Here is a 26,741-nt window from a genome sequence, read left to right on the forward strand (position 1 = left end):
CATTGCCCTTTCCTTCTAGGAAGCATGCTGTTACACTTGCAAGATTTGTGCTGGGGGGGAAAAAATAAGCTACAACATGCAAAAATAGAAATCCATCAAATATTTCTAAGCAGGATTGTGTACACTGACCAATAAGAACATGAGAGACATGAGATTTCTTTTTCCATTGAAAATATTTCTAAGTACCTATTTTTACTCTTAGGAGATATAAATATAGATATAGATATTTGGTTTTTTGAGACAGGGTTTCTCTGTGTAGCTTTGCATCTTTTCCTGGAACTCACTCTGTAGCCCAGGCTGGCCTTGAACTCACAGAGATCCGCCTGCTTCTGCCTCCCACGTGCTGGGATTAAAGGCATGCACCACCACCGCCTGGCTATCTTGGGATATATTAAAATGATTTTTCATGAGCATAAAATGATAAATGTCCACATTGTTATTTTTACTTACTGTAAACTGCCACATGAGTTAAGACACTACAGTTTTGGTTTCAAAACAAAAGTTAATCAGTTTTCTATATTCGTGGTAAGGATTTGAGGTCCTAGTATACCACACCCCAGAGAAACCTGAGCCTTGTTTGCCCTGTGTGCTAAGATTCCTTCCAGGTTCCCTGTGCCTCTTATCTTGATTTGACTCAGAGTTCTGTGGACTCTAGAAGGCAGCACATAACTTGCTCAAATTAGCCAGAAAATGTTTCTGGTTTTGGTGTTTTGGTTTGTTTTTAATTCCAAGTAAGGACATGCTTATTCCAAATCAATGAAATCGATTCATTCCATTATTTCAAACAGAACATGTACATTCAGGGTGGAAGCTTCCTAGATAGCAAGAAAAAAACAGGAATAATTTTTATGGACACTTCACAAGATGTAACTATTAGGTTCACATGCCTTTGCATTACAGACAAACGTGCTACATTTTTAGAAGTAATGAGACATGAGAAAACAGAGTGCTGAGGAAAGAAAGGAGGGAAGGAGGGAGAGAGACAGGGGAAAGACAAAAAGGCGAAGTGGGGTAGAAACACCTGGGCCCAGGTCAGAATCAAAAGTAAGATCAGCTAGCAGCTTTCAGGTTTGCTGTCTTAAAAGCAACAAAAGTACGTCTTAAAACCGGAAGCCAAAAAGGAGATTTGGAAAGATGAAAGGGAGAGGGGCCCATCTTCAGCACTGGTTAAGCTGACCAGCTAAACCAGGAGCTCTAACCAGTGCTATCTTGGGCCCTGTGTCTTCATCTAAGACTTAAGATCTAAAGCACAGTAGAGAGAGGGGTCCCATTCTCTCTCCTAGCCACCTTCTGATACTGAAGAGATTTCTGAGTTCACCCCAGAGTGTGGTACCCCTAGAGGACACAGCAGTGTTCTGAGTATAAGTCATGTGGACCCAGAGGAGGTCAGCTGAGACCAAATAAATAAGTAAATAAAATACGGTTTGGCTCATAGCTTTGGAAATTTCTGTTCAAAATCAATTGGTGCAAACAGTTTGAGTCTGTGGTAGCACATTACAGTAGAAGTGTACGAAAAGTGATCCGATTCTCCTACAGTCCCCTTCAAGGGCACACCACTGATGACTTGATCCTCCCTCTAGGCCAGACATCTTAAAGTTCTATCACCACACAGTAACACTGAGCTGGGCATTGTGTCTTCATCTAAGAGTTAAGATCTAAAGCACAGTAGAGAGAGGGGTCCCACCCTCTCTCTAAGCCACCTTCTGATACTGAAGAGATTTCTTGCAGGGTTTCTTCCTTTCCTAGAATGCTGGTTTCCCTTTCAAACTATAGATGCAGCTTCAGCTGCGAGTCAAGTAGCCTGACCACTCCTGACCAGCCAGGCTGTTCATATTTCAAAATCAAAAATGAAACCCTTTCTAGCCACTCCTTACCATTTCCTAATTAGCAAAAAAAAAAAAACTGACCTCTATTTGGTCGTTCTGTGGGCCTCCCCAAACAGCCAGTGCTAAGTAAGAGCCTGCTAGCCTGGGTTTCACTGAGACAAACCACCTGTATAAGGTTGTTTCCTAGACCAAGTAGCTAAATTGTGGTTAGCTCTCATTATATCTTATTTATCAAAAAGTAAATTAAAATGAGTTTCAACTGGCTCAATTTCTTTGGAAAACTATGTTATGGACCCAGAGCTTTTTCTGAATCCTCAGCTTTTGTGATCATCTTTTCCTTGAGCAATAATTTTCATTTCTGAGTTTCACATAACCTTGAATTGAGTGGGTCTCACCAGCAAAACCTGCACAAATAACAGGCTGACAGAAGCCCTTAAAATTTATTCCAATTTCTTCACCCAAGACTCAATTTCCCAAACTTCAAATTTGGCCACTATTCAAAAAAAAAATGTGGTTTGGGAAAAAACATGATACATGGTTCCTTGCCAATAACAATACAAAAAGCAAGTTTGTTTGATCATGTTCATTTTTGTAAACAAAGGCTGACAAGGAGGTAAATTCAACCTTGAACATTTTGGCTCACTATGCTTGGCAAGAAGATGTGCCCACATCTGGCCTCATGCTAAGGGTGCTTTCTGCCGGGGACCACAGGGCCAAGTTCTATATGAGCTCCTGGAGACCTCGCCCCAGCACAGCTTCCTAAAGAGTATGGCCCCAGTGCTCTGAGTATAAACACAGGGTTTCATCACAACAAAACAATTAGCTGATAAAGAGTGTTGTTTCCCTTTTCCTAGCTCCATTGGCATAAAGCATGAGTGTTCCTGCTTCACAGGAAAGTCTGTCAGATATACTAGGCCTGTAGGACAGAGTTAGATGCCCCAACATTACAGAAGAACTTGGGGTGACTGTCCAGGAAGCCAGATGTCCCTGTCATTAGGTAACATTTCACCCTTCTGGGGTCTTTGATGGAGTTGACAGTTATAGATTTCCTTACTTATGATAAAAGGTAAATAAGGTATAAAACTTTAGACTCACCAAGATAAGATAGATAATAAAGTATATTCTCTAATATTGCCAAATACAAGTAGATTGGATATTCTAACTGTAATTCTTACTTGATAACTGGTTTTGTTGTATTTAATTTTACTATGTTAAGTTAAAACCTTCTTTTTTAATTAGACAAAAAAAGGAAATGCTGTGGAACAATCTTCGTACACTTCAAATATTCATTACTCTCATTGGTTAATAAAGAGCTGACTGGCCTATAGCTGGGCAGGAAGAGACCAGGTAGGAGAGCCAGACTAGGAGAATTGTGGGAAGAAGGGCAGAGTCAGAGAAGTCGCCAGAAGCTGCAGAGGGAACAGGACATGCTGAAGGACAAGTAAAGCCACAAGCAACATGGCAGAATGTAGATGAATAGAAATGGATAAATTTAGTTTATCCATAGAGCTAGTTAGTAATAAGCCTAAGCTATCAGCCGAGCACTTATAATTAATATTAAGCCTCTGTGTGTTTATTTGGGAATGGCTGGTGGGACAGAAACTTCCACTACAAATCTATGACAAATAAAAAGGTAGGTATATTTTGACAGGAATCATAATAAATGAAGATTTGAATACCAAATATCTTAGAATGACCTAATTGTAATAGAAGTCAGAGAGAATGATGAAAACAGGCGGGCACCTTAAAGCACATCAGAAATAAGCAAAAATATTTGCCACCCACAAAGCATAAAAACCAAGATGCTCTTTTGGGACCCTACTTTCTTCTTTCTAATTCTACTAGAGGTAGATATGATAAATATTCCAGTGGTAAATGGCTGGAAAGGATAAGAAAATCATTTAAGGAAAATAGAATCACTTCTCCCATGGTCATCTTAGTTGGAAATGATACAATCTCAATAATTAAATGTAGACATAATCAAGGTAGAGGCTTGAAGAGGCTATAAGGACGGAGCTAGGGAGATGGCTCAAAGCTTAAAGTATTTGCTGCACAAGAATGCGGGTCTGAGTTAGGATTTCTGGCACCCAAGTGAAAAAACCAGGCATGACATCGTGTGACTGTATAATCCCAGTACTGGGAAGTACAGACCAAATCCCGGGGTTCGTTGGCCTGCCAGCCTGCCCAATTGGCGAGCTCCAGGTTCAGTAAAAGCTCTGTCTCAAAGAAAAAAAAAATGAGAGCAATAGAGAAAGACACTCAACACACACACAAACACATAGATACACACACTTGCACGCATACACATATGCCAGGCTCACAAACGCATAAAATGTTGTATGCATTTTATATGATAACATACAGTATACAGTGAGTGCTTATTCCTGTATCAACATCATGTTTAGGGCCTGAGAACGTTAGCAATCACCCAGGCAACGTCTTCTTTCAGAAGAGCCCTGGTGTAAGTCCGTCTTCCCCACTGTGCCTTAAGCTTTGTGAATGCAAGGCCTGGGTCATATTAACCACTGTCTCCACACGCAAACTCTTAAGTATTGTATGAAATACACACTGTTCGAATGAATAAACAAACAAAAGAATGAGTGAATGGGCATCAACTCATACTGTGTTCAAGGACTCTGTTGGTGAGTATAGATGTAAGAGTGTAGACAGGAAATAACAGAAGCATGTCCAACACATCTCAGCTTTGACGCAGGTTGGTTTAAAGTTCTGGACTTGCTGCCCTCAGTGGTGACTTCCCTAAGAACAGGAGTGGGGATTTGGGTTTTCTGACACTTTGGAAGATAAATGTGCACTTATAGTATAGGAACAGAAAATGGTGGCTTGATGCCAGCATAGTTTAGAAAATATTAAAAGAAAAGCCATAGAGTAACTAGAAATTTAAAAAAAAAAAAACAGTGTGATATCCAGATGTGCCCAGAAGTTGCAAGCAGTATGTATGTATGTATGTATGTTGTAGTATGTATGTATGTATGTATGTATGTGTATATGTGTGTTGTATGTAGCACAGCATAAGCAAGAATGTGCCTCATCCATGGGTCTTGTCTGTTTCAACTTCCCAAATATGGTCAGGACATTTCCAAAAGTAGATAATACTAATGTCATTAATGTAAACTGAGAGATGGAATATTGAGTTTTGATTCCCATGGCATATGGGGAAGCCTTTCTAGTCACCAGAAGAAACCCTGAAATTTATTGATTTCTCTTTTATATTAACGTTTGGTTTTTAGCCATTTTGTACCTATATGCAAGGACTGTGATTATATTCACACCCCATTGGCCTCTCTTATTCCTCTAATACTTCTCCTGACCCCTTCTTCCCGATGACCCCCTCCAACTGATGTTTGCTCTTTCTGCATGCCCACAGGTCTTGTGCAGGTATTCTGTTCATGTTTGCAGCAGCCAGGTCATTTCACAGCACTCCTCCCCACTCCTGACTCTCCCAGGCTCCACCTTCTCCTCTGCAGAGCTCCTGGGATTTGAAGGTAGTGGCACAGATGTCCTGTTTGGGGCTGAACACTCAATAGTCACTTATCTTCAGCACTTTGGTCAGTTGAGTTCCAGCTTTGACAGTTACCCACTGCTACAAGAGGCTGAGTCTTGCACTAGTCTATGGTTTAAGCAAATATTCAGAAGGCAGTTTAACTACATGTCCAGTTCACTAGAGCTTCAGCAGCATTCACTCTAGAGCCAGTGATCTCCCTAACTTTTAGCCAGGTGTGCAGCCTCAAGCATGGATCCCTTCCAATGGAGCAGATCTCAAATTCAGCCAAAGAGTGATTGGTAACCCCCAGAACACTCTAGTGCCAGTGGGCATGTGTTTCTGGGCAGGTAAGTGTTGTTTTGAAAATAATCTTCAGCTGGGTAAGATCACTGACAATTTCTCTCCCCCAACATTCTACACAGCACCTTCCAACACCTTCCAGCATTTTCTAGCACTATGAACACAAGTCAGAGGGAGCTCCTGCTCAATTCAAACTTCATTTTTCTATGTTCTATAAACAAATCTATAAGGTATCTTCAGCACTAGGGTTTTACTGTCTGGTTCGGGTTGGCGACCAAGAGTGATGGCAATAGTTTGTGTTGTTTGGGAGGCTTCTGGGTGCTCCCTGACAAATAATTCATTTTCTTTGTTTGGATAATCCAATTCTTCTGATGTTCTTCTGTCCTCCAGACACCTTAGTGAGGCTTCCCACTACACTTTATCTTTCACTTGTGGAATCTTTCATTTCCAGCTTAATTTCATTTTGTGGTTTTTTTTTTCAGTAAGTTTATCTCTTCATTGAAATTTATTCTCATATTCTAAATTGACTTCCTAATTTCAGCATTTGTTTATGTGTATTCTTTTGGAATTCATTCCATACTTTATTACAGTCTTCTTTAAATTCTTACAGGAGTTTATCCATGCCCTCTGTGAATTCTCAGAACATACTTTTTTCAATTATTTTTCTGGAGTTTTGTCTAAATAGCTTTCATTTGGGACCGTGTGTGTGCTGTGTATGAGTGTATGTGTGCTCACATGTGTGCAGGTGTAGTGTATGATGTGAAGGTCGGAGATTGCTCCAACTTGTATACTGTTGAGGCAGAGTCCCTTTCTGAACCCAGAGCTCACCATTTCAGTTATACTGGCTGGCCAGCTTGCTCCCAGAATTCCTTGTCTCTGCCTCCCACACACTGAGACTGCAGTGGGCCACCACTCCCATCCGGATGTCATGTAGGCTCTGGAGATCTAACACACACACACCCCACTGCCACCGCCATCATGTCTGTGCACCAAGCACTTTTCCCACTGAGCCATCTCCCCATTCCAATCTTGGTTTTTTTTTTATATTAGCTTACACATCTTTCATCAGCTGTAGTTTTTGGTATGGGTTTCTGATGCACCTATGTTGAGTGGATGTTTAAGTCTCGGCTTGCTGTTACTGGGGCTTGGCTGGTTTTAGATCAGCTAGTTGAGGTTTTACGTTCAATTGGGGTTACTCAGTCCTGATTTGAATGTGAGGTAGCTACGGTGATTCTAGCCAGGCTAGGTTATACTGTGACTTCTGACCTCATCAGCAGGCACTTGCTTTGAGCTAGCAGAGAAGGGGTGCCTGGGTGGAGGGGTAGGCCTGAAGATAGTAGGGTTAGGATACAGGAGACAACAGGGATATCATCTCCGACCTGAATAGTTGGCAGTAACTCACACGGATCCTGAGACAGCAGGATTAGGATGCCAGTGGAAAGAGGAGGTGTGGCCTCTCACCTGAGGAGGCAGGAGCTCCATGCGGGTCCTGTGACACCAGAGATGGAAATCCCAGAGGGCTGTAGAGGCGTAGCCTCTAGTTTGGGGGGATGTCATTTTCTCTGTGAAGATCCTAAAATGCCAGGGTTAGATGTGGCAGGCATGGCAGTCAAGGTGGTCATGTCGGACACCATTCAACAAATAGCCACATCTGTCACTTCCTAATATCCCTTACAGTAGCATCGGGGCTCATGAAATATAAGAGGCAAAAAGTAGACAAAAGGCACTGTGTCTCCTTCACCTCACCTCACTCTCAGTCCAAGTTCCATGGCTACAAAATGGGGTCATCTGCCCTGCCCACATCAGAACTGACATGAGCAGGAAATGGTTTTTACTGTGTTCACACCACTGAGATTTCAGGGTTGCTTGTCATGGCATTGTAGTCTAGGCTACCTGTGCCAAAATCTATGTAAAGGAAGAAACAGTTAAAACAACCATTTTATGCTTTCTGATCATTAAGAAAACTAAAACTCTTTGATTTATACCTAATTATATGCTGACAGACATATAAAGGTACATTGCTGCCAGGGAAGAAGTGAATAATGGTAAATTATATTTAGGTTGCCCTTTTAGGGCTCCATAAATAGTCAATACAGTATTTTAAGGAGTATTTTGAATCATGAATACAATTTACTTTTCTTGGATTCATATAACAGTAACATTTCATTGAAAAAAATTACTTGGTTACAAAATTTGTCATTTGTTTTAATCTAATCAAAATATTTCTTGGGCTATTCAAAGTTTCCTGGCTACCCTTCTAAATTAAATCTTAATTTGGAAGAATATTTTTCTATAAACATTTATTACAACAACAGTCATTTAAGAGAGATTAAAATATTAACATAATCCAGGCAGAATTTACAAGCAAATGCCAAGCACGGACCATATATATTCTGAAATGTGTGTTGGAGAAGAGTCACATTATAAACTTGCCTGGCCTTTAACTCAAGGGGCATTGCCAAGACCCTTTATCTTCATTATCTCTCAGTAAACTCCAAAGAAAACATTTCGGAAGGATAGACTTAAGTTAGTAAGACTCTTCAATAAATCAGACCAACCTGTATGGAAATAATGATATTCAAAACTAACCTTGCAAGTGAGTAATGCATAAGACTATTGAGGAGTGGCAGGAAAGCCCCAGACTCCCTGGCATGATGCATAAAATTCTGCATTTAGTGTCTCTTTTCCTTTACTTGTAAAGGAATTCCTTTGTGGTCATGGGACCATAAAATGCAGCCATCTAGGGTGGGTGGTATCTAGAGGCCTTCCATGGGACTTAAGAAAATAATGTTAGCAGCTGACCTGAGTTCATGGGAGCTCATGGTCTCTGGACCAACTTTAGGGAGCCTGCATGGACTGACGTAGGCCCTCTGCATATGTGTGACAGTTGTGTAGCTTGGTCTGTTTGTAAGGCTCCTGGCAGTGAGATCAGGACCTGTCTCTGGCACTTAGCTGGCTTTTGCAAATGTGTTCCCCATGCTGGATTACCTTGCCCAGCCTTGACACAATGCGGGGAAGTCCTGCCTCAACTTGATGTGCCATGCTTTGTTCAAGCCCATGGGAGGCCTGCCCCTGAGTGTATAGGGAGTGGAGTAGAGGGGAAGCGGGGAGTGGGGTGGGGGGAGGTGGGAGGGAGACTGGGGTTGGTATGTAAAATAAATGAAAAAAATGTTATCTAAATAAAGAGAGAGAGAGAAAAAAAGAAAAAAATGTTAGCACAAGATACAGCCAGAAACATGTAAAAGCAAAGACCTGCTGAGGAAGAGAGTCTGTGTTGAATGAGATGATGATGATGATTATGATGATGATGATGATGATGATGATGATGAAGATGATGATGAAGCCATGGTCAAAAACTTAAGGCAACAGATGACTGACTGTAACTTGGAGATTCTCATGGAACACCTACTGGTTTCAAAACAGTATGCCACTATGCAAAATACAGAAACATGTGTGGCCTGTCTTCATGAGTCATCATCTAAGCACTGGTTTTGTTGCAGAGCCATTGGATGAAAAGCCAGACCTAGGGCTGGAACTAAAATGCCAACCTGTTTACCCTCAGTGAGTCTACACCAAGCTCCAGGAAGCAAAAAGCTACCAAAAGAAGGTCACTACCAAAAGAAGGGCAGCAGGGAATGAGATTCATAAAAGAAGACATGAGGATAAGCTAGGTGGTGGCTTAATAAAGCCATGCTTGCTTTTAGCATGAGCACAAGTGACAGCCATTAGTGCCTGCAGAATTTTATGTCTTCCCACTAAGTAAGAGAAAGAAAGAAAGAAAGAAAGAAAGAAAGAAAGAAAGAAAGAAAGAAAGAAAGAAAGAAAGAAAGAAAGGAAGGAAGGAAGGAAGGAAGGAAGGAAGGAAGAAATCTCAGATAATTTGCTGTTACACTGCCTTCTGGCTTTTAGATTTTTTTTTTTTTTGTCTATTTAAAGCACTTACCATCAAACTTTGCAAGGCTGCTAATATCTGCTCCAAGTTCTGAGGTAACAGGTAGCGCTTGACGAACTTTTAGATTCGTTTCCCTATTAAATGAAAGACATGACATAAATTTTTGTACAGAACAATCCAACAGAGGAGGTAGCACACAAAACCTAAATGAGGAGACCCACAGAACCTGGCTTTGAGTGTCACTCACACCTCCCCATACTATCTCAGCAAAGCAAGTGGGCGTCTCCAAATTCTGGAGCTGGCATTCCACCCACAGCACATCTGTGTAGCAACGCAGAGATCTGTTTTGCATTTGTGTTCAAAAGAACACAGAACAGAAGAAATATGGTCTCATCCAAACCTTCTCACACATCCTATATGAGTTATAAAACACACTGGAACTAGAACACCGTTGCCAAAAGGAGTCCAGTATCACTCCACCGTCTGCTATCTGTGGAGTTTTGTTTGCAAGACAGCCATGGCTACTTTTACAGTAGCTGAAATTCTAATGTGGAAAAGAATGCAGCCTTCCTCTTTAGAGGGTCAACCCAAGAAACTCTTGGTGTTGAATGGCACAACCAACATGCTGGACAGATCACAGACAACTGCTCTTCTCATGAAAAGAACCACACATGTTAGGCAGCAGGCTCTGCTGTGATGGTCAGCAGTGACCATATGACTGTCACTCCCATACTGTGTTAAAGGGAGTGCCACGCCAGCTTCCTAGGGAGTCTTCCCTCACTTTCTCTTCAGCAAACACTAGTGTGTTTTCTGTGAAACCGGGAGACCTTTAGGACGAGCTGGTTTTGCATAGCACAGTTCTCTGAAGAATCAGCCCAGTCCTTGTATCTGTTAATAAGTTGTTCCTTTTTGTTGCTGAACAGTATTCCATGATGCCCCAGGTTGTTCAACCATTCATTTGAAAGATATCCAAGTCATTTCTTTCCTGATGTAAGAAATGCATGTGCCCTAAGCATTCACTATAGAGCTTATGTAAACGTAAGTTTTCATTCCTCTGAATAAAAGTCCAGTTTGAAATTGCTGAGCTATGTGGTAACTTTATGTTTAGTTTTTAAGAAACTGACAAATTGTTTTCCCAAAATGAATATCGCACTTTACATTCCCTCCAGTAACATGAGGGAGATTCTGCTTCTCCAAATCCTTGCCAGCTTTGGAGCCGTCACTGTGCTGGTGACAGCCATTCTTACGGACCTGCGTAGCAGAGCATTGTGGCAATGGCGTTCACGTCACTAATGATGTTGAGTACCTTTGTGTGCTTGTTTGTCACCTGTTGTCCCTTTTGTCCAAGTATCTACTAACGCCATTTGTCATTTGCCTGTTTTCTAACTAGGGTTGCTTATTTTTTTAGTCTTTAAGCATTTGTATGGAGTAAAGGTAATTCAGGTGAAGTCCTCTCTCTCTCTCTCTCTCTCTCTCTCTCTCTCTCTCTCTCTCTCTCTCTCTCTCTCTCTCTCTCTCTCTGTGTGTGTGTGTGTGTGTGTGTGTGTGTGTGTGTGTGTGTGTTGCTCTCTGTCTCCACCCACTTTCTCCCTGGAGAAACCAGCCCAGGGCCAAGTCCCCATTCTTGTGTGTCCAATCTAACCATCCTTTGACTAGGCCAAATCTCAAAGTCTTTCTTCTATGTTTTTGCCTAAATTTCTTTTTTTTTAATTTCTTTTTTTTATTTATTTATTTTTTATTTTTATTTTGCAATAAAATTCAGTTCTACATTTTGCCTAAATTTCTTATAGTTTTAGTCCTTACATTTGAATTCAATTTCCTTATTAGCTATAAGGCTATTCGAGTTTTATGTCTCGTAGTGAGTGCATGGTCTGTGTGCTTTTGGAGGACGGGTCTACTTCATCTAAGTTGTCAAATGTATGTGTGTACAGCTGTTTGTAGTATGGCTTCATGATCCAGCTGCCATTTTCAGGATGTTTTGTACATTCTCCATTTGTTAATGGCATCCCGAAGCTGCCTTTTCTCTCCTTGCTCTTTGTCAGCCTTGCTTGAGGTTTCTGGACAAACTAATGTTTTCAGAGAACAAACCATGTCCCATTGTTTTCATTTTGTCCTGTTTTGTATCGAGTTTGTTGCGTTTTGCTCTGAATTTGGGGTTTATTTTGCTATTTTCTAGGTTCTTGAGATGGAATGGACAATTGATTTGAGACCCGTTCTCTTTTTGGTACATGAATGACTTGAGTGTTACCCATTCTCCTCTTAAGACAGCTTTAGCTGAGCCTGAACCTGTCTGCTAGGTTACACAGGCTGAACTGCTCCAGTCTCTCATCAAGGCAATGACTTGAAAGGCACTGGCTAAAACGGTGTGCCTCATGCTGTCTGGTTGAGTCCTACCTTCACTCTTTGTCGGCTTGAGCAAGCTACCTGGCTGTCTGAGCCTAGGCTTCGTGTTCTACAGTAGGTCTCATACAATACCACCATCAGGATTACAGATCACCTGAGTCGCGCACATACAGAGAGATAGTACCTATACAAAGTGAGGGGTCAGTAGTGTCAGCCAGACAATGGAATCCTCTGCCACAGAACTAAGTGGTCTGTAGCTGGACTCCAAAGCCAGCATGAAAACTGCATCACATCCATTTCTCTTGTCTCTCTGTGTCTTCATTTGCCTCTTAAAGCCATCTCAATCTTTCTTCTTGGGAACCTTGATTCACACCCTCACATTTTCATTAGAAAATGAGATTCAAACAAAGAAAAACCCCAAAAGGAACCTCGCTGAATAATCCTAGTGTAAAATTACTCATGTTCACATATTTAGCATAGTATTTCTGAAAGAAACTATGCTAAAAAGTCAGTGTTTTCCAAACAAATTCAAGAGAAAAACTGTTTCAAAATGACTGCCACGTAGATGACAATGGACTTGACAATTTAGATTTCTATGTTTCACAAGGAAATAAAGAAGAAGATTTGTCTGACAGCTGAAGAAGACCTTCAGGTTACACAGTAGCCTACCAGCTACTTGGATTAAGTACTTACCCATCGAGCTCGGCTGTTTCAACATAGCAGAGACCGTGCGGCTCACTACTTGACAGGAGCAGCAGATCGGCCTGGTTGGGAAACCATGACAGAAAGACACTTAAGAATCAGGGCTGTAGAAACCTCTCTCTCCTGCGTCACCCCTTGGCAGCCACAGAGCGCCTTGGCACCTGTGAGGAGGGAGGCAGGCCCTCCCACTCCCTTGCCCCTGCTACCATGCCCCTGGATCATCATGGTAGGAGCAGGGTTCCAGGCAACATGGAAATTACTAGTGATTTACATTGCTGTTTTTGAAAGTCATATATAAATTCTATTTTTCTGGATTTAATAATTTCTAATGAAAAGCAGAAATCTCTTTCTGATAAATAAGCTACTTAAGACTCCTCAATGTGCTGGTATATGAGCAGTTCAAAGCAAGGAAGGAGCAGCAGAGGTGAGGAGGGAGAGAGAAAACAGAAGGAAAACCAGAGAAAAGAAGAAATGAAGGCAGACCAGAGCAGCGTGGAAGTAAACGGGAGAGATTTGGAAATGACGGAAAGCAGTAGAACACCGGGAAGAAGGGAGAAAGTGGGCCCAAGCCAAGAGCACAGAGGGTGGACAAGAAAATGGCGGACAGGACCTCTCAACGCCACAGTCCACTGTGCTTTAGAAAAGACATCACAGTTCAGTATTAGAATTCTGGCAGGCTGGGAAACTGTTTTCTCCTCGAATTTAAATTTCTATTTTAAAATAAATATAATTCTGAAAGATTCATCTTAAAAGAACTGACTGACAACTTAGTATGAAACTTTAGCCTAACGATTTTCTACCTGTCTGAATGATTAATAGTCCAAGCCTCTAGAAATCTTCTTTTATTTTGAAAAGCATTCTAATTGCTTTATTTTAAAGTCTTAGGTGTTAAGTTCAAGATCAATCTACTCATTTCATTGTCTCTATTATTTAAATTATCAACTAGAAATAGGGTGGGGGAAATGATGAGTGTAGTTTTGTCTAAATTAAGACTCTGTGACAGCTCCTGGAGGAACAAATGGGTTTGAATCGTGGGGGCTCTTCCCCAGCTCTGAAGGAATCGCCCCAGAAGCCAGTCAAGGCAGAAACTGCTTTATGATCCCCTCAGTGTGTTCTATGGAAACGCACACAGAGAGTGTATCCAATCGTATGCCACTCTTGAACCAAAGCTTACCTAATCCTGACCCCCAAAATGGAAACATCTGGGCTGAGGGGCAGATTCATCCTGATCCTGAGCCACACAGTGAAGTTTCAGTATGTTCTAGCAGAGGCATGACAGCAAAAAAGTAAATACTCTTTGAGGCTATGACTCCCTATCTTAAGGATAAAAAATAATTTTAAACAAAATCTAAAATTCCCTAAATGCGATCATGTATAATTAGACATTATTTCAATGCATAGCTAAAGATGCCTTTGGTACCTGGTGTTGCTTTGCTCCAAAACTCTGTGTAAATAATGATGCAATGTGTCTGCTCAATATTGAATTCAGCTGTGTTAACACTTCTGTGGTAAACAAGGGGCAGCTCTCAGAATGTGCGACCAAGGTACCACCGCCACCTGGTGGCCAAGTTCCTCAACCAGCATCACGCTACTTCCCAGAGACTGAAACACACCTACCCGTTCTTAAGCCCTCCTGCCTAACTGTTCCCATGCTTCTCCCTGGACACCAAGCTTCCTGCCTCTTCCTGTACCCTCTGTCGTCACCTGTGCCTATGCTATCTCTGGTCTTCCTCTCCTTGCTCCTTCCCTCTCCTCTTCCCTACTGCTAACAACTCTCTTAGAGGTTTCTACCATTATCCTTCAGGAGGGCGGTGGAGGGACAGGGTTGACAGTGTCCAGCAGAGGACACTGCAGAAGTCATAGCCACCCAGTCAGTCTTTCTAGGGCACTCAGCAATAATCTTGAAAAGGAAAGAGAAAGAGAATTGTAGCAATAGCCTTGCTAGTCCCTGGCCATCCTTCTGTCAGAGGTGGTGGACTGCTAGTGTGCGCAACATGTGGTAAGGGCACAGCAGAAACATAGAACAGGAAGGGCAAGTGTTACTGTCCAAAAGCCTAGGTGGAGAAGGCCACTCGTCCATTAACCCCTAGTCTTTTCTTTCGCCAGTTATTGATGCACAAACTCAGCAATAACTCCCACAAATGAAGAATTTTCGAACACAAACACCTTGCCCCAGCTTCCCTGGGCAAGAGAAAAACCCAAGCAGATACCTAACAGAAGCCAAAAGGCAGTATTCCCACCAAAGGAAACTTGAGGATAACCTGCTGGTTATCTTTGAGCCCTCAAAGCCAAAGACATTTGGGTTTGTTGAGTTGTTTGTTTGAGTTAAAAGTTTGTTGAGTTAAAGAATAAAAGAAGAAAATATCAAGGAATATCAACCTACAGCCATGAACTTCTTTAAGAACCTATGAAACACTCTCATAACTGAATCACTTCATTCCCTCTGAAACTCTGTGATGGAATAATTCTGCTCTTGATGTCTGGACAAGGAGCCTGTGTAAGTCATATCTCACCCAGCAGTGAAGGAGGAAGGGCACCCCCTATATCCAGCAGTGAACTAAATTAACTAACTCATGTGCAGCCAGTGGCCATCAGAACCATGCCCAACTGAAGAGCCAGAGGCTAGAGTCTTGGCACCATCCTTGAAAATGCTCCAGGCTCAAGTTAGGGAACTAGAAACAGAGTTCAGAGCCCCTGATCACAAGAGAAATACTCAGCTCTGGTGGCTGTGGGCACTGGGATGACATCTACGAGAAACAGAAATGTCTCACTTTGCTTGGGGTGTCTGCTTTGCCTGTTGGCCTTCAGAACATCCTGCTGATCAAGTGTTGAGATACTAGCTCCATAGCAGAGAAAAAGATGTATTCATGGAACCAATGCCAGCATGCACCACTTTGGGAGCTTCCAGGATTTTCTAAACTGAGTTCTTCATCTTTACCAATGCACACATTATCTTTACCGTCATCCACATTATCTCTACTTTCAGTACAAAATACAAATTTTTAAAATTCCTACATCATGAGTCAAAACTGAATTAAAGCAGGAAGTGATGCTGTGTGCAACTATTGGTAACATTTTAATTCAAACTTGAAATTTCAGATCCAGTTAGTACACATTCAATGTGTACTGGATATATCATTTTGTTTTGCTTTGCTTTAACAATCACATTTTTCAATTAAAAAAAATTAACTGGAAATAAGGAAGGGGTCTGAAGAGATGGCTCAGGGCCTACAAACACTTGATTTACAAGCATGATGATCTGAGTTCAGATCTCTAACTTTCATGAATCCAGGTATGGCCACCTACCCCTGTAACCCCAGAGCTATGCATCAATGAGACTTGCATACTCCAGCCCAGCTGAAAGATGGCAAGCTCTGGGTCCAGTGAAAGACCGTGTCTCAAAGGAATAAAACAGAAAACACAAGAAGGCATTCGGTGTCTCCACAGGTCCCATAGCCACATGTGTGCACATATACATCCTCTTGTGGAATATCTGTTTAACTAAGCAAAGATGTGTTACATTTGTTTATGCTGTTTTTTAATTATGTAAAGGTGTGTTGCTTTTGTTTATGCTGCATTTGTTTAATTCTATAGAGATATGTTACTGTTTTACCTTGCCTAAGGCACTTGATTGGTCTAATAAAAAGCTGAATGGCCAATAGCTAGACAATAGAGGGACAGGTGGGGCTGGTGGGAAGAGAGAACAAGTAGGAGAAGAGAAGAGAAGGGACAATGAGTGAAAAAGAGAAGAAGATGTCTGGAGCCAGACAGACAGACAGACACAGAGTAAGACATACAGAATGAAAGAAAGGTAAAAGGCCCCAAGGCAAAAAGTAGATGAAGAGAAACAGGTTAATATAAGTTATAAGAGCTAGCAAGAAAAGAGCATAAGATAAGGCGAGCACTTGTAACTAATAATAAGTCTGTGTGTCATGATTTGGGAGCTGGTTAGTGGCCCAAAAGAGAGCCTGTTACAGCATCCACACATACAAACAAATTCTTTATAGAAGATGGTTAATAACAAAAAAGAAAGCTAGAAGAATAACAGTGTGTGTGAGAGAGGGTGCTTCTTCACATACAAGCTCTTTCTCTGGGCATAAGGAATTATTTTTTCCTTCTGAACTGGTGACTTAGAAATGGAGAATTGACCACTTACTTCTATTTTCATTTTGAGGAGAAAATTGTGTTTTGGCCTTTTATACTTTCACAAGAATCTGGGTTTTTTTAATATTTAATATTTTCTTAGAGATTCTCAACTTAAATCTTACAACAAAGAATTTAACTACAGCAGACACAGAAAGTGCATACCTCTAGGGAAGACCTTTCTACACAGCCAAATTCTCAGTGTTCAACATGGTCAGGTTCGGTACCTGGGTTGTTCCCACCACCAGAAAAGCCAGCAAACCAAGAGCACTAGTGCTGAATGTGTGCCCAGTGTGAATTGGATGCCCAGCTCCAGGTTCAAAGTTTAGTGCCATCAAGAACTCTCTAATGTGTGTCCAGCAAGTTATGTGTTTCTCCTAATGCAAGTTGACCTCACTGTGACATATGAATTACATGATGCATTTTTTCCAATCCCCAAACAAAATGTGGAGGTCTAGAATTCAGTCTAGAATTCTGGGCTCTTGAATTAACAAAGAAGAGAGGGTAGGAGGGAGAAGAGAAAGATGGAAGGGAAGGAGAAAGTGTGGAACAAAGAGGTGTGTAGTTCTTGTCGTCTAGGAAGAGAGACCCTAATTGAGAAAATGCCTCCATCAAATGGCCTCTAGGCAAGTGTGTGGGGCACTTTCATGATTTAGTGATTGATGTGGGAAGGCCCAGTCCACTGTGGGAGGTGCTGTCCTTGAGCATGAGGTCCTGGATTGTATAAGAAAGCAGACTGGGGGTTGGGGATTTAGCTCAGTGGTAGAGCGCTTGCCTAGCAAGCGCAAGGCCCTGGGTTCGGTCCTCAGCTCTGAAAAAGAAAGAAAGAAAGAAAGAAAGAAAGAAAGAAAGAAAGAAAGAAAGAAAGAAAGAAAGAAAGAAAGAAAGAAAGAGAGAAAGAAAGCAGACTGAACAAGCCATGAAGAGCAATCCAGTAAGCACCATTCCTCCACGGCCTCTACTTCAGCTCCTGCCTCCAGGTCTCTGCCCAGCTTGAGTTCCTGCCTTGACCCCTTCATGAGCTGTAAAATTAAGTAAACACTCCCCTCCCCTAGCTGATTTTGGACATGATCTTTGTCAGAGCTAGAGAAACCAAACTAGGAGAGAGGAGATTGGGGAAACAAAGATACCTAATTCTCAGTATGTCTAAAAATTGGCAATTTCAGGTGAACTCCTTTTCGTGCCCAGATTTTATTGATAAAGAGATATAAATCAGGTTGAAAGTTTTAACTTTGAACAGATAGATGTGTACTAAATCTGAGTACATGGCAGATCATATGATTTCCAGCAGCCAGGTCTGGAACCCCAGTTCTGAAAACCCAGACTCAAAACAATTGTTCTGAGAAAAAAAATAGATTGCAGTACTCGAGGAGTGGGGGGGTCAGAGTTAGAGTACCAGATTTAACTCTTGGCTCTCCATTAGAAAATTATTTGTGAATACCATGCCTTTGTCTTACCTTCCACAAAGTGTAAATAATGAAACAATACATAAACTGCCCTCCCTGGGTCAAGACCAGCAGTAAGCTAATTGATTCATATAAGACTATGTGACATAGTCTTAGCCATTGTGGTCATTATCTTCATGCGCAGACTTCCTAAGGTATACTCCAGAATAAAAAGTCCTAAGTAGATCTTCCTAGATATCTGTGAATATCACTCCCCAGACATAAGCCCCCCTGGCAGGCCCTGCCTCCAGGCAGCTGGGGGGAACACTAGATGTCCCTGGTGATTAAAGTGCATCGTCTATAAAAGCTTTGCTCACTTCTGAAACTATTCATAGGTGTGCAATAACTACCCATGGTCAAACCTTGAGTGAAATGACTTGGTTAAAAGGCGCTGTGGTGATTGGAGGACTTGGGAGATCCTCTTCTTCTCTTTTAACCAAAGAGTCGAGCAGAGAAGAATGGAGAGTTTTAAAAGTGTTAACACAGGTAGAGCCTGGGCTTTGGGACTGTGGGCCAAAGAGTCTTGCTCATACTTTGCCAGGGGCAAGGGTGAGAGGATGCAAGCTATTAAGAGTATGGGTTTGGTGCCATCCCTCCCTCGTGAAAATGAGAGGATCATAAGCATTCTCTCCCTGACATCTGCTATGTCCAATGTGGGAACTACAGGTCATACGTAGGCATTTGAATACAGAGCAATTAAAATCCAAAATACATTCTTATGCTTGCCCCCTGGGATTCATTTCATGGGAGGCATTGCAACAGTACACAGAGACTTGGCTCCCAGCCAGTTCCTTTAATCATCTACCTCAACCCCACCAACAGAGGGTGTTCTGTTAACAGGTGTCACCTCCTAGTTTTATGTCCCCCATCTTTACTGGGTGGAAAATAAGCCAGAGGTTTCATTTAAGTCACATGAAATAAAAGTAAATCAATTATAAATGAGAACCTCAAACCATGTTTGAGGGGTCCAAGCCTCAGGGCACAGACTTTGAGACCTCGGTTTTGGCTGTCCTGACAACATCTTGCTTATTTTGTGTGGGTTCCCAGCTATTTTCCAAAACCTTAAGGTTGCCAGAGAATAAGCCACTTGAAGTATGACCTCGTGGGCAAATGGCTGGTCCACCCAGAAGCTCCTTTACGCATGCTCCTCTGCCCTCTCCAGGCACAGAGGATGCAGTGGTACAGGGCGGATTCTAAGAGGGAGTGTCCAGCATGCTCCACTAGGTTGCTTTTTTTTTAAAGAGATTATAGGGCCATATTTTTCCTTCATAAAATATCAAAACTTTAATAAAGAATACAGTTAGATTCAGAAAACTGCATACAACATAAAAATTTTTATGTGATCTTATATACATTTGATACAATCAATATAATAATTTGAATTTTCAGTCCTGATCTGCACCATTTTTATCATCTTAAATTTGACTTTAACTGCAGTTATTCATCTACATTTTAGTGACTGGACTGACTTTTACTTAAGAAATTGCAACACTGGCTGCTTGCAAATATAAATTATGATGCATTTGATGTGCAAAATCCTCACTAGTTCACCTTTTATCAATTTAGAATCATAACATGAATTTTATCTTTAGTGTGTTTCCTTCAAATGTGTTGCCATTTAAGAATACTAATTGCAATATTAAGAAATAGCATTCAAAATGTATGAAGATAAACTATTTAGGGTACTCAGGAGCATTTTTTAAAACTCTTATTTACATATTGTTCTGCATTTGTATAAGTTTCCTTACGGGAACAAACAGGGAGAAAATTAGTGTTAATCCCAGCATTATCCAAGTCACCATGTCACTGAAAGTCTCGTCTTTTAAAGTATTTATAATTGAAACTTGTTCTAATGTATAATGGTAATCCTTCCTTGGTGACTCCAGATTATCGCAGATTTACTAAATTTGCAAATGCAAATACTTCAGTGTGTATTATTCTAATCTGAGATCGAGTCATACAATAGTGAATACTCACAGCAACAAACTGGTTATTTTCTAATTTAATGATGTCTCCAACTTTAACATTCATCCATTTTTCATTCTGCAGTCTGAGAAAAGAGCAGAAATATTTTGTTCAACAATGGAGAAGAATAAAAAGTATAACCAAAGGTTATATCCATATGCACATAATGGAGTAGAAGACCCAGACGAGACTTTGCTGAAGTGGGAAGTCAAGGGACTCATTCACAACCAATGAGCAATGTGGGTGTCACAGAGGTGAAATACTTTGTCTGTGGGTATCTGGTGAGTAGTGACACACCTAGAAAAAGCTCAAAATGCCAAACTCTTGGCTGAGGGTCTGTGAAACCAAGCCTGGATGCCAACTTGATGCCCTTTTATACAACCTCTGTGGTCTCTCAGAAGATCCAACTACTTACATTCTTCTCAAGCTCTCAGCTAGTAAGTACAGAAACAGCACTGCCATTGTCTCAGACGTCAATTAACAGGAAACAAAAAGACAGTAAGATAACAGCAAAAGAGAATAGTCCAGGGCAATGGGTCAAATGCAAATAAAAAGGAAAAGTTACAATTTTGGAAAGGACAAGAAGGATGGATGATTTAAAAAAAAAAAAAGTGCCTGAAAGAACAAATGAAGAAGCCTCCACAGTATCCTCGTGCTGCTGTGGAAAGGTGGCTTCGGTGGCATTCTAATATCCTAAGACTATCGACTCAGAACAGAGATCAATAGACCGCTAGCTTTCTTTGAAGCATGTGTATGTATGTAAAGGAGACCCATGCCCAGTCTGCACCAAGTTCACAAAGGGCTTGTGAGGAAAAGCAATTGTGTTCATCGGATCTAGCCTTGGGTGACAAGTGAGTTAGAGTTGCCCAAAGCCGGACAGGCCTTGAAGAGCAGACCACTTGCAGCCGGATGCAGTGCACCTGATCCTGCCTTCCGAAACAAACTCCTTGAAACGTAAAGCAGCTTTGCTTTCCAGCTGATCGTTCTCATCCTGCTTCTTAGAAATCCCTTCCTAGAAGCCAAGACTGTTGGAAGAGGGTAGGTATCCCCAGTAAGTCAGGTGAATTCTGCCGTGCAGCTTTTCAAAACTAGCCCAGTTTACTTGCTTTATAGGCTGGAAAATAGATTTAAATATTTACACAACTGTGAAATGCGCCTCACACTATCAACCCTGATGGGTCATTTGGCTCAAGAGCTCAAAGGATTGTTCTTTAATACGGATCCAAGTACATGTTGTTCTGGAAGTTTTTCAGCTGTAGCATTTTTGTCTCTAGCCAAAACTGGATCATGTTTTTCAGTGCCATGCTTTGCTGGACTCTCTAGTCCAGTGACACCGGGGGAATGGAGGAAGCCTTGTAAGCCTCACTGGTCTCTCTCTTTAAGGTACAGAGTGTTGCTGTTTATTTCTCGTGGGGACTCCTCCCTTGCAGCATCCATGACATTTCTCAGGGGACTGTCTACTGGAGATATGACATGATGGAGCAGAGAAGGACATCTTGGGTGGCTTGTGGAAACTGTGCTGCTACTGAAATGCTCTGCAGTCTCTACTGAAAGTGCCTATTTTGAGGAGAAGCTAGGACTAGGTGTGGTTTTGTTTTTAAGTTCTACACCTACTTCCACGTTCCACCCTCACTCAAGGTTTTATTATTTTACACATAAGCACGCCCTTTGTGACACTTGGGATGTTGGACACTAAACATTATTGTTATTAGTCTAAAATCTGAATGTAAATCATTTTACATTTAGACTTGTTTCATGTAGCATCACTATTAACAGTTATCTTATCTCAATTAATCCTCATGACAAGCCATGAGCTAGGTCCTGCTTCAACTTGGATTTTACGAGACCCTGGGGTTCAGAGAAGTTGGGACATTTACTCTATCTGAAGTATCTTATTTAAAATTCAGATGCCCACATACTTTGATATAGGCATCCCACTTTAAAGAGCTGATTATAAGAGAGCTTAAACATGAGTATACAAAGATGACCAGTGTAGCATTATTTACAGAACTCAGTTGGAAACCACTAATGTACCATGGTATAATTACTTAATCATACATTATACACGTTCAGCAGAATTAAATGTTGTTACACGCATATTCAGCAGAATAGTGTAACCAAAGGAAAATGATAGGTCTAATGTGCTGGCATGAAGCGAGTCTAAGTTCCATTGCTGGTAAAGGAGAACTGTTCAGAAGCCTGTATGTGCATGGCAAGATCCATGTATTGAGACAAGGGTGTTCTTACACAAGGTTTTTTTTTTTTTACATTTTCTTCTATTTTTTGAGATTGTACTATAATTACACCATTTCCCCCTTCCTTTTCTTCTCTCCCAGTCCTCACATATACCCCCTTCCTTGCTCTCTTTAAAATTCATGATCTCTTTTTTCATTAATTGTTGTTACATGCATATATATCTATGTATATACATACATATTTCTAAATACAATCTGCTCAGTCTGTATGTTACTTGTATGTCTGTTTTCAGAACGGACCACTTGGTTTGGGATAACCAGTTAATGTACTCTTCCCTGGAGAAGACTACTCTCCCAGTACCAACCTTCCTTAGTAGCCTGTAGTTCTTCATGTAGGGTTGAGGCCTTGTGAGCTTCCCCCTGTCATTGTTTGTGAGTCTACCGGTGTTATCCCTGCTGAGCTCCTGCTTAGGGAGTCATCTTGGTGAGACTTTAAGGGGTAGCTTCTGACATTCTTAGCAGACACAGTCTCCCAGCAAACTCCGTGATCCTCTGGCTCTTGCCGTCCTTCCCACCCCTCCACCCCCCTTCTTTAGTGTTCCCTGAGCCTTAGGTGTGAGTGTCATACTGTAAATGTTCATTGGCACTGGGCTCCACGACTGTGCATTTTGATTAGTTGTAGTTTTCTGTAATGGTCTCCATTGGTTGCAAAGTTAAATTTCCTTGATGAGGGGTGGGGACTACACTTATTTGTGGGTATAAGGACAAATATTTAGGGTGTGGTTAAGGGTTGTGATGGTTTCATGAAGTAGTGGTTGTAGGTTCTCCTCTAAGATTGGTAACTTCACTAGCCCTGGGTAGTTGGCTAGGTTTCCAGTACCAAGCGTGATTTCCCTCTTGTTGAATGGGCCTTAAATCCAACTAGAGAGCTGTTGGTTTCTGCCAAGATACGCATGTCGCTTCTGTACCCTTTGGGTTATCTGCCATGCTGATCGTTGTTTACATATATATTTTAACAAGCTGTCCTAGTTCGACTCTGTTGCTTTAATGAACACAATGACCAAAAGCAACTTGGGAAGGAAAGGATTTATTTCATCTTCCACTTCCGGGTCACAGCCCATCACTAAGAGAAATCAGGGTAGGAACTAAAGCAGAGAGTTAAAGCAGAGGGGTGCTGCTACTGGCTTGCCCCTTCCCCGCCCCCCATGGCTTGCTCAGCCTGCTTTCTTAGACAACCTAGGACCACCTGTCTAGAGATGGCCCTGCCCACAGTGGGCTGGGCCCTCCTTTCTCAATCATTAATCAAGAAAAGGCCCTCACAGATTTGCCCACATGCCAATCTGATGAAAACAATTCTTCAACTGAAGTTCCCTCTTCCCAGGTGGCACTAGTTTGTATCAAGTTAATTTAAAAAAAAAAAAACAAAGCCGGGCGGTGGTGGCGCACGCCTTTAATCCCAGCACTCGGGAGGCAGAGCCAGGCGGATCTCTGTGAGTTCGAGGCCAGCCTGGACTACCAAGTGAGTTCCAGGAAAGGCGCAAAGCTACACAGAGAAACCCTGTCTCGGAAAATTAAAAAAAAAAAAAAAAAAAAAAAAAAAAAAAAAAAAAACAACTAGCCAGCATTCATGCCTTTAAAGCCTCCATGAAGGCATTCCAGGAAATTCAAGAAACCAGAAGGAATGGGAGGTTTCATTTCCATTGTGTGCTCAGTTGTCAGTATTACATAAGTTGACATTTATAGGTCAATTTGGTGCAAAAAAAAAATCGTGAAAGCTTCCTCTTCATTTGTTTATGTGTATAGGTATTCGGGCTGCATGTATATCTGTGAACCACATGAATACAATGTCCAAGGAAGCCTGAGAAGGGTATTGGATCCCCTTGAACTAGAGCTACAGACCGTTGTGAACCACCATGTATGTGCAGAAAATTGAACCTGGGTCCTCTAGAAGAGCAGTCAACACTCTTAGCCCCTGGGCCATCTCTCCAGCCCCATGAAAGCTTTCTTCAGGTTACATCTAGGCTTCAACTAGAAGCCAACTTTGTCTGGCTATGAAATTCATATCATTAATAAATCTGCACTTATTGCTCCTCTTACTTTACTTTCCATATTAAGTACAACCTACCTGCCTAAAAAGAGAATGAGCCCTAAGGAGCTGAAGCAATCTGAGCAGGGTGATGGTGCACAGTCCCAGTATTCAACACCAACTGGTCCAAAGTTAGCATGTAGTCATGGTCCCCTGACATAGATGCTCAGTAGACAGCAGCCAGTTCTGGTTCTTTTCTACCCCAGCACTGTCAAAGTTGCACTGGAGTAAAGAGGACCGTTTGGCCCCCAGGAGGCTAATGATTACACTGATGAGTGGGATCTCATTACACTGAGATAATAAAGCTCATGTCTTTGGAATCTACTTCTGGTGAAGAATTCAGGTGTCTCCCTCCTTTTTGTCCCTTCTTCTTAGTAAAATGCCCCCACAGTGGCAAAGATTACATGGGGAGGGCTGTGGTCGGCAGCTGAAGGGGTCTTCTCACTGATTTTACCAAGGAGAGAGGGAAGGAGAAGCAGAGATAGTAAAGCTGTGATGCTCCAGCACAGATAGTTTAACAATTTGCTGAGAAGAGCAACCAGCCACGTGTTGTCCTGCCTGATTGTTCGTATGAGTCCTACTGTGTTATTCAGAGGCAGAAACATACAGACAATATTGAGCCTTCCCTTTTGGAATCAAAATGATCCCTTCACTTACCAGTTTTTACCTGAACAATGAACCTGCCAAATGTTGTACAAAAGGAACTTCTCTGAATCACTCTTTCCAGAGCGCCTCTAATTTCTATAAATTGTTAAGATTCGGATAATAGACGGTTAATACAAAATGAGGCCATAAAGAATTCAAAATCATTTCAAAGGAAGATTATTGTATTTACTTGCCTGCATTAACAGTGAGGAAAATGCTCTAGACTGACCACAGAGAAAGCAGAGCTCTTCAGTCAGAACCTTTGACAGCATGTCCACAGATATCAGTAGGCAAGATTTGATGGATACATCTCTCAGGAAAGAGCTCCGAATGTTGTAATTCCAGGATGAAGGACATGTGTGACATTTTCTCATAATTTTTGGAAAGCTATCAGATAAGCAAATGTCTACTGAGGCAGACTGTATATAATTTTAATATGTTATATTAAAGTGTAGAAATGGGACATGCCAGCAGTGATGACAGAAAGCACTTTTCAGTGGCTTGATATGGTTTGCTCTACTCTGAGGACCTACTCTTTCTGGAAGTAACACCCCTAATTTCTTAACACAAAGTCTAACCAAAAGTAACCCCAACAGATTATGAGCCTTGTTACTCATTAGATCTGCAGCCAGATTTAGTGCTAAACAGTTTCTAAGAAAACAGTTTTAATTCACTTTAAAATAAATTGTGATGTTTATCATCTTGAGTTCCTCAGAAACAGGATAACATACAGGTAAAATTCTTGAGTAGTTGACCACCTACAGACATGTGATGTCATCCTCTGTTAATGAGTTCAAGACCACCCTAATATGGCCAGAATCATCACTGTAAGCTAGACACCACACTACATGTCAGGGCTACAAGGGGCATTAGATACAAACTATATTCATCAAATAATCTAGAAAATGTGGAAAATATAAGTCTGACTCTTAAACAGATACATGTAAATCATCTTTGTCCTCCAGGACTTGGAACACAAGAATGTTTCCAATCCCCAATGAAGAGCACCTGCACTTTAGAAAAATGACTTCACTGTAGAGTGCTTGCCATGCCTTTGTCGTCAGTGGTCCAGGGAGAAAATTGATAGAGCCAAGGGCTTGTCTAATAAAGGATATATCAACTTTCAGTCCTCACGATAGTCCAAGCTTTCCCCCATGTACAGTGAGCTCATCAGAAAACTATATGCCTGGACTTTATTATGCTGATCCCTCTAGACTTGTCTTCTCAGAACCATGACTTCAATCAGGATTTACTTATGGTCATAAGTGAAATATCTCTCCCCCTGAGGCTTCAACCATTACGTCATTCACTTTTCTCTCAGCACCAGGATAAATCACACTGTTCATGATCACTAGATAATACATCCGTCCATTGGACTATTCGTTTTTGTATCCTCGGCGCCTCTGTTATGAGGAGAAACAGAGTTTAAGCTCATGTTTCCATGGATAGACAACCGTCATATGGGTTGTTTAAACAAAAACTAGAAAATTTTACTAAAGGACTCTGTCTTCCAAAGATAACAGACAATCTTGATACCTAAAAATACAAAATTCTGATTAGAAGGGATTAGAAGCAGGAGTTGATTTTTTTTTATGCCCCAAAGATAAAATATTGGCTTCCTACTTATAACAGAAATGATGTAAAATACTAAAAAGACTGCATGTTATAGGATCGCAAAACACGCACTTTGTCACTAA

General features: G+C 41.4%; 1 protein-coding gene across 1 annotated transcript in view; it reads right to left on the reverse strand.

Moving 5' to 3' along the window:
* Atp8b4 (ATPase phospholipid transporting 8B4 (putative)) overlaps window positions 1-26,741 on the reverse strand; it is a 162,102-nt gene that overhangs the window by 92,069 nt on the left and 43,292 nt on the right. The window contains exons 6-8 of the mRNA XM_059258935.1: window positions 20,131-20,203; window positions 12,557-12,627; window positions 9,572-9,654 (exon numbers count right to left, since the gene is read on the reverse strand). Of these exons, the coding sequence (XP_059114918.1) occupies window positions 9,572-9,654; window positions 12,557-12,627; window positions 20,131-20,203 (227 nt within the window). The remainder of the gene's footprint in view (window positions 1-9,571; window positions 9,655-12,556; window positions 12,628-20,130; window positions 20,204-26,741) is intronic.

This window comes from Peromyscus eremicus, chromosome 4, assembly GCF_949786415.1.
Source record: "Peromyscus eremicus chromosome 4, PerEre_H2_v1, whole genome shotgun sequence".
NCBI lineage: Eukaryota > Metazoa > Chordata > Mammalia > Rodentia > Cricetidae > Peromyscus > Peromyscus eremicus.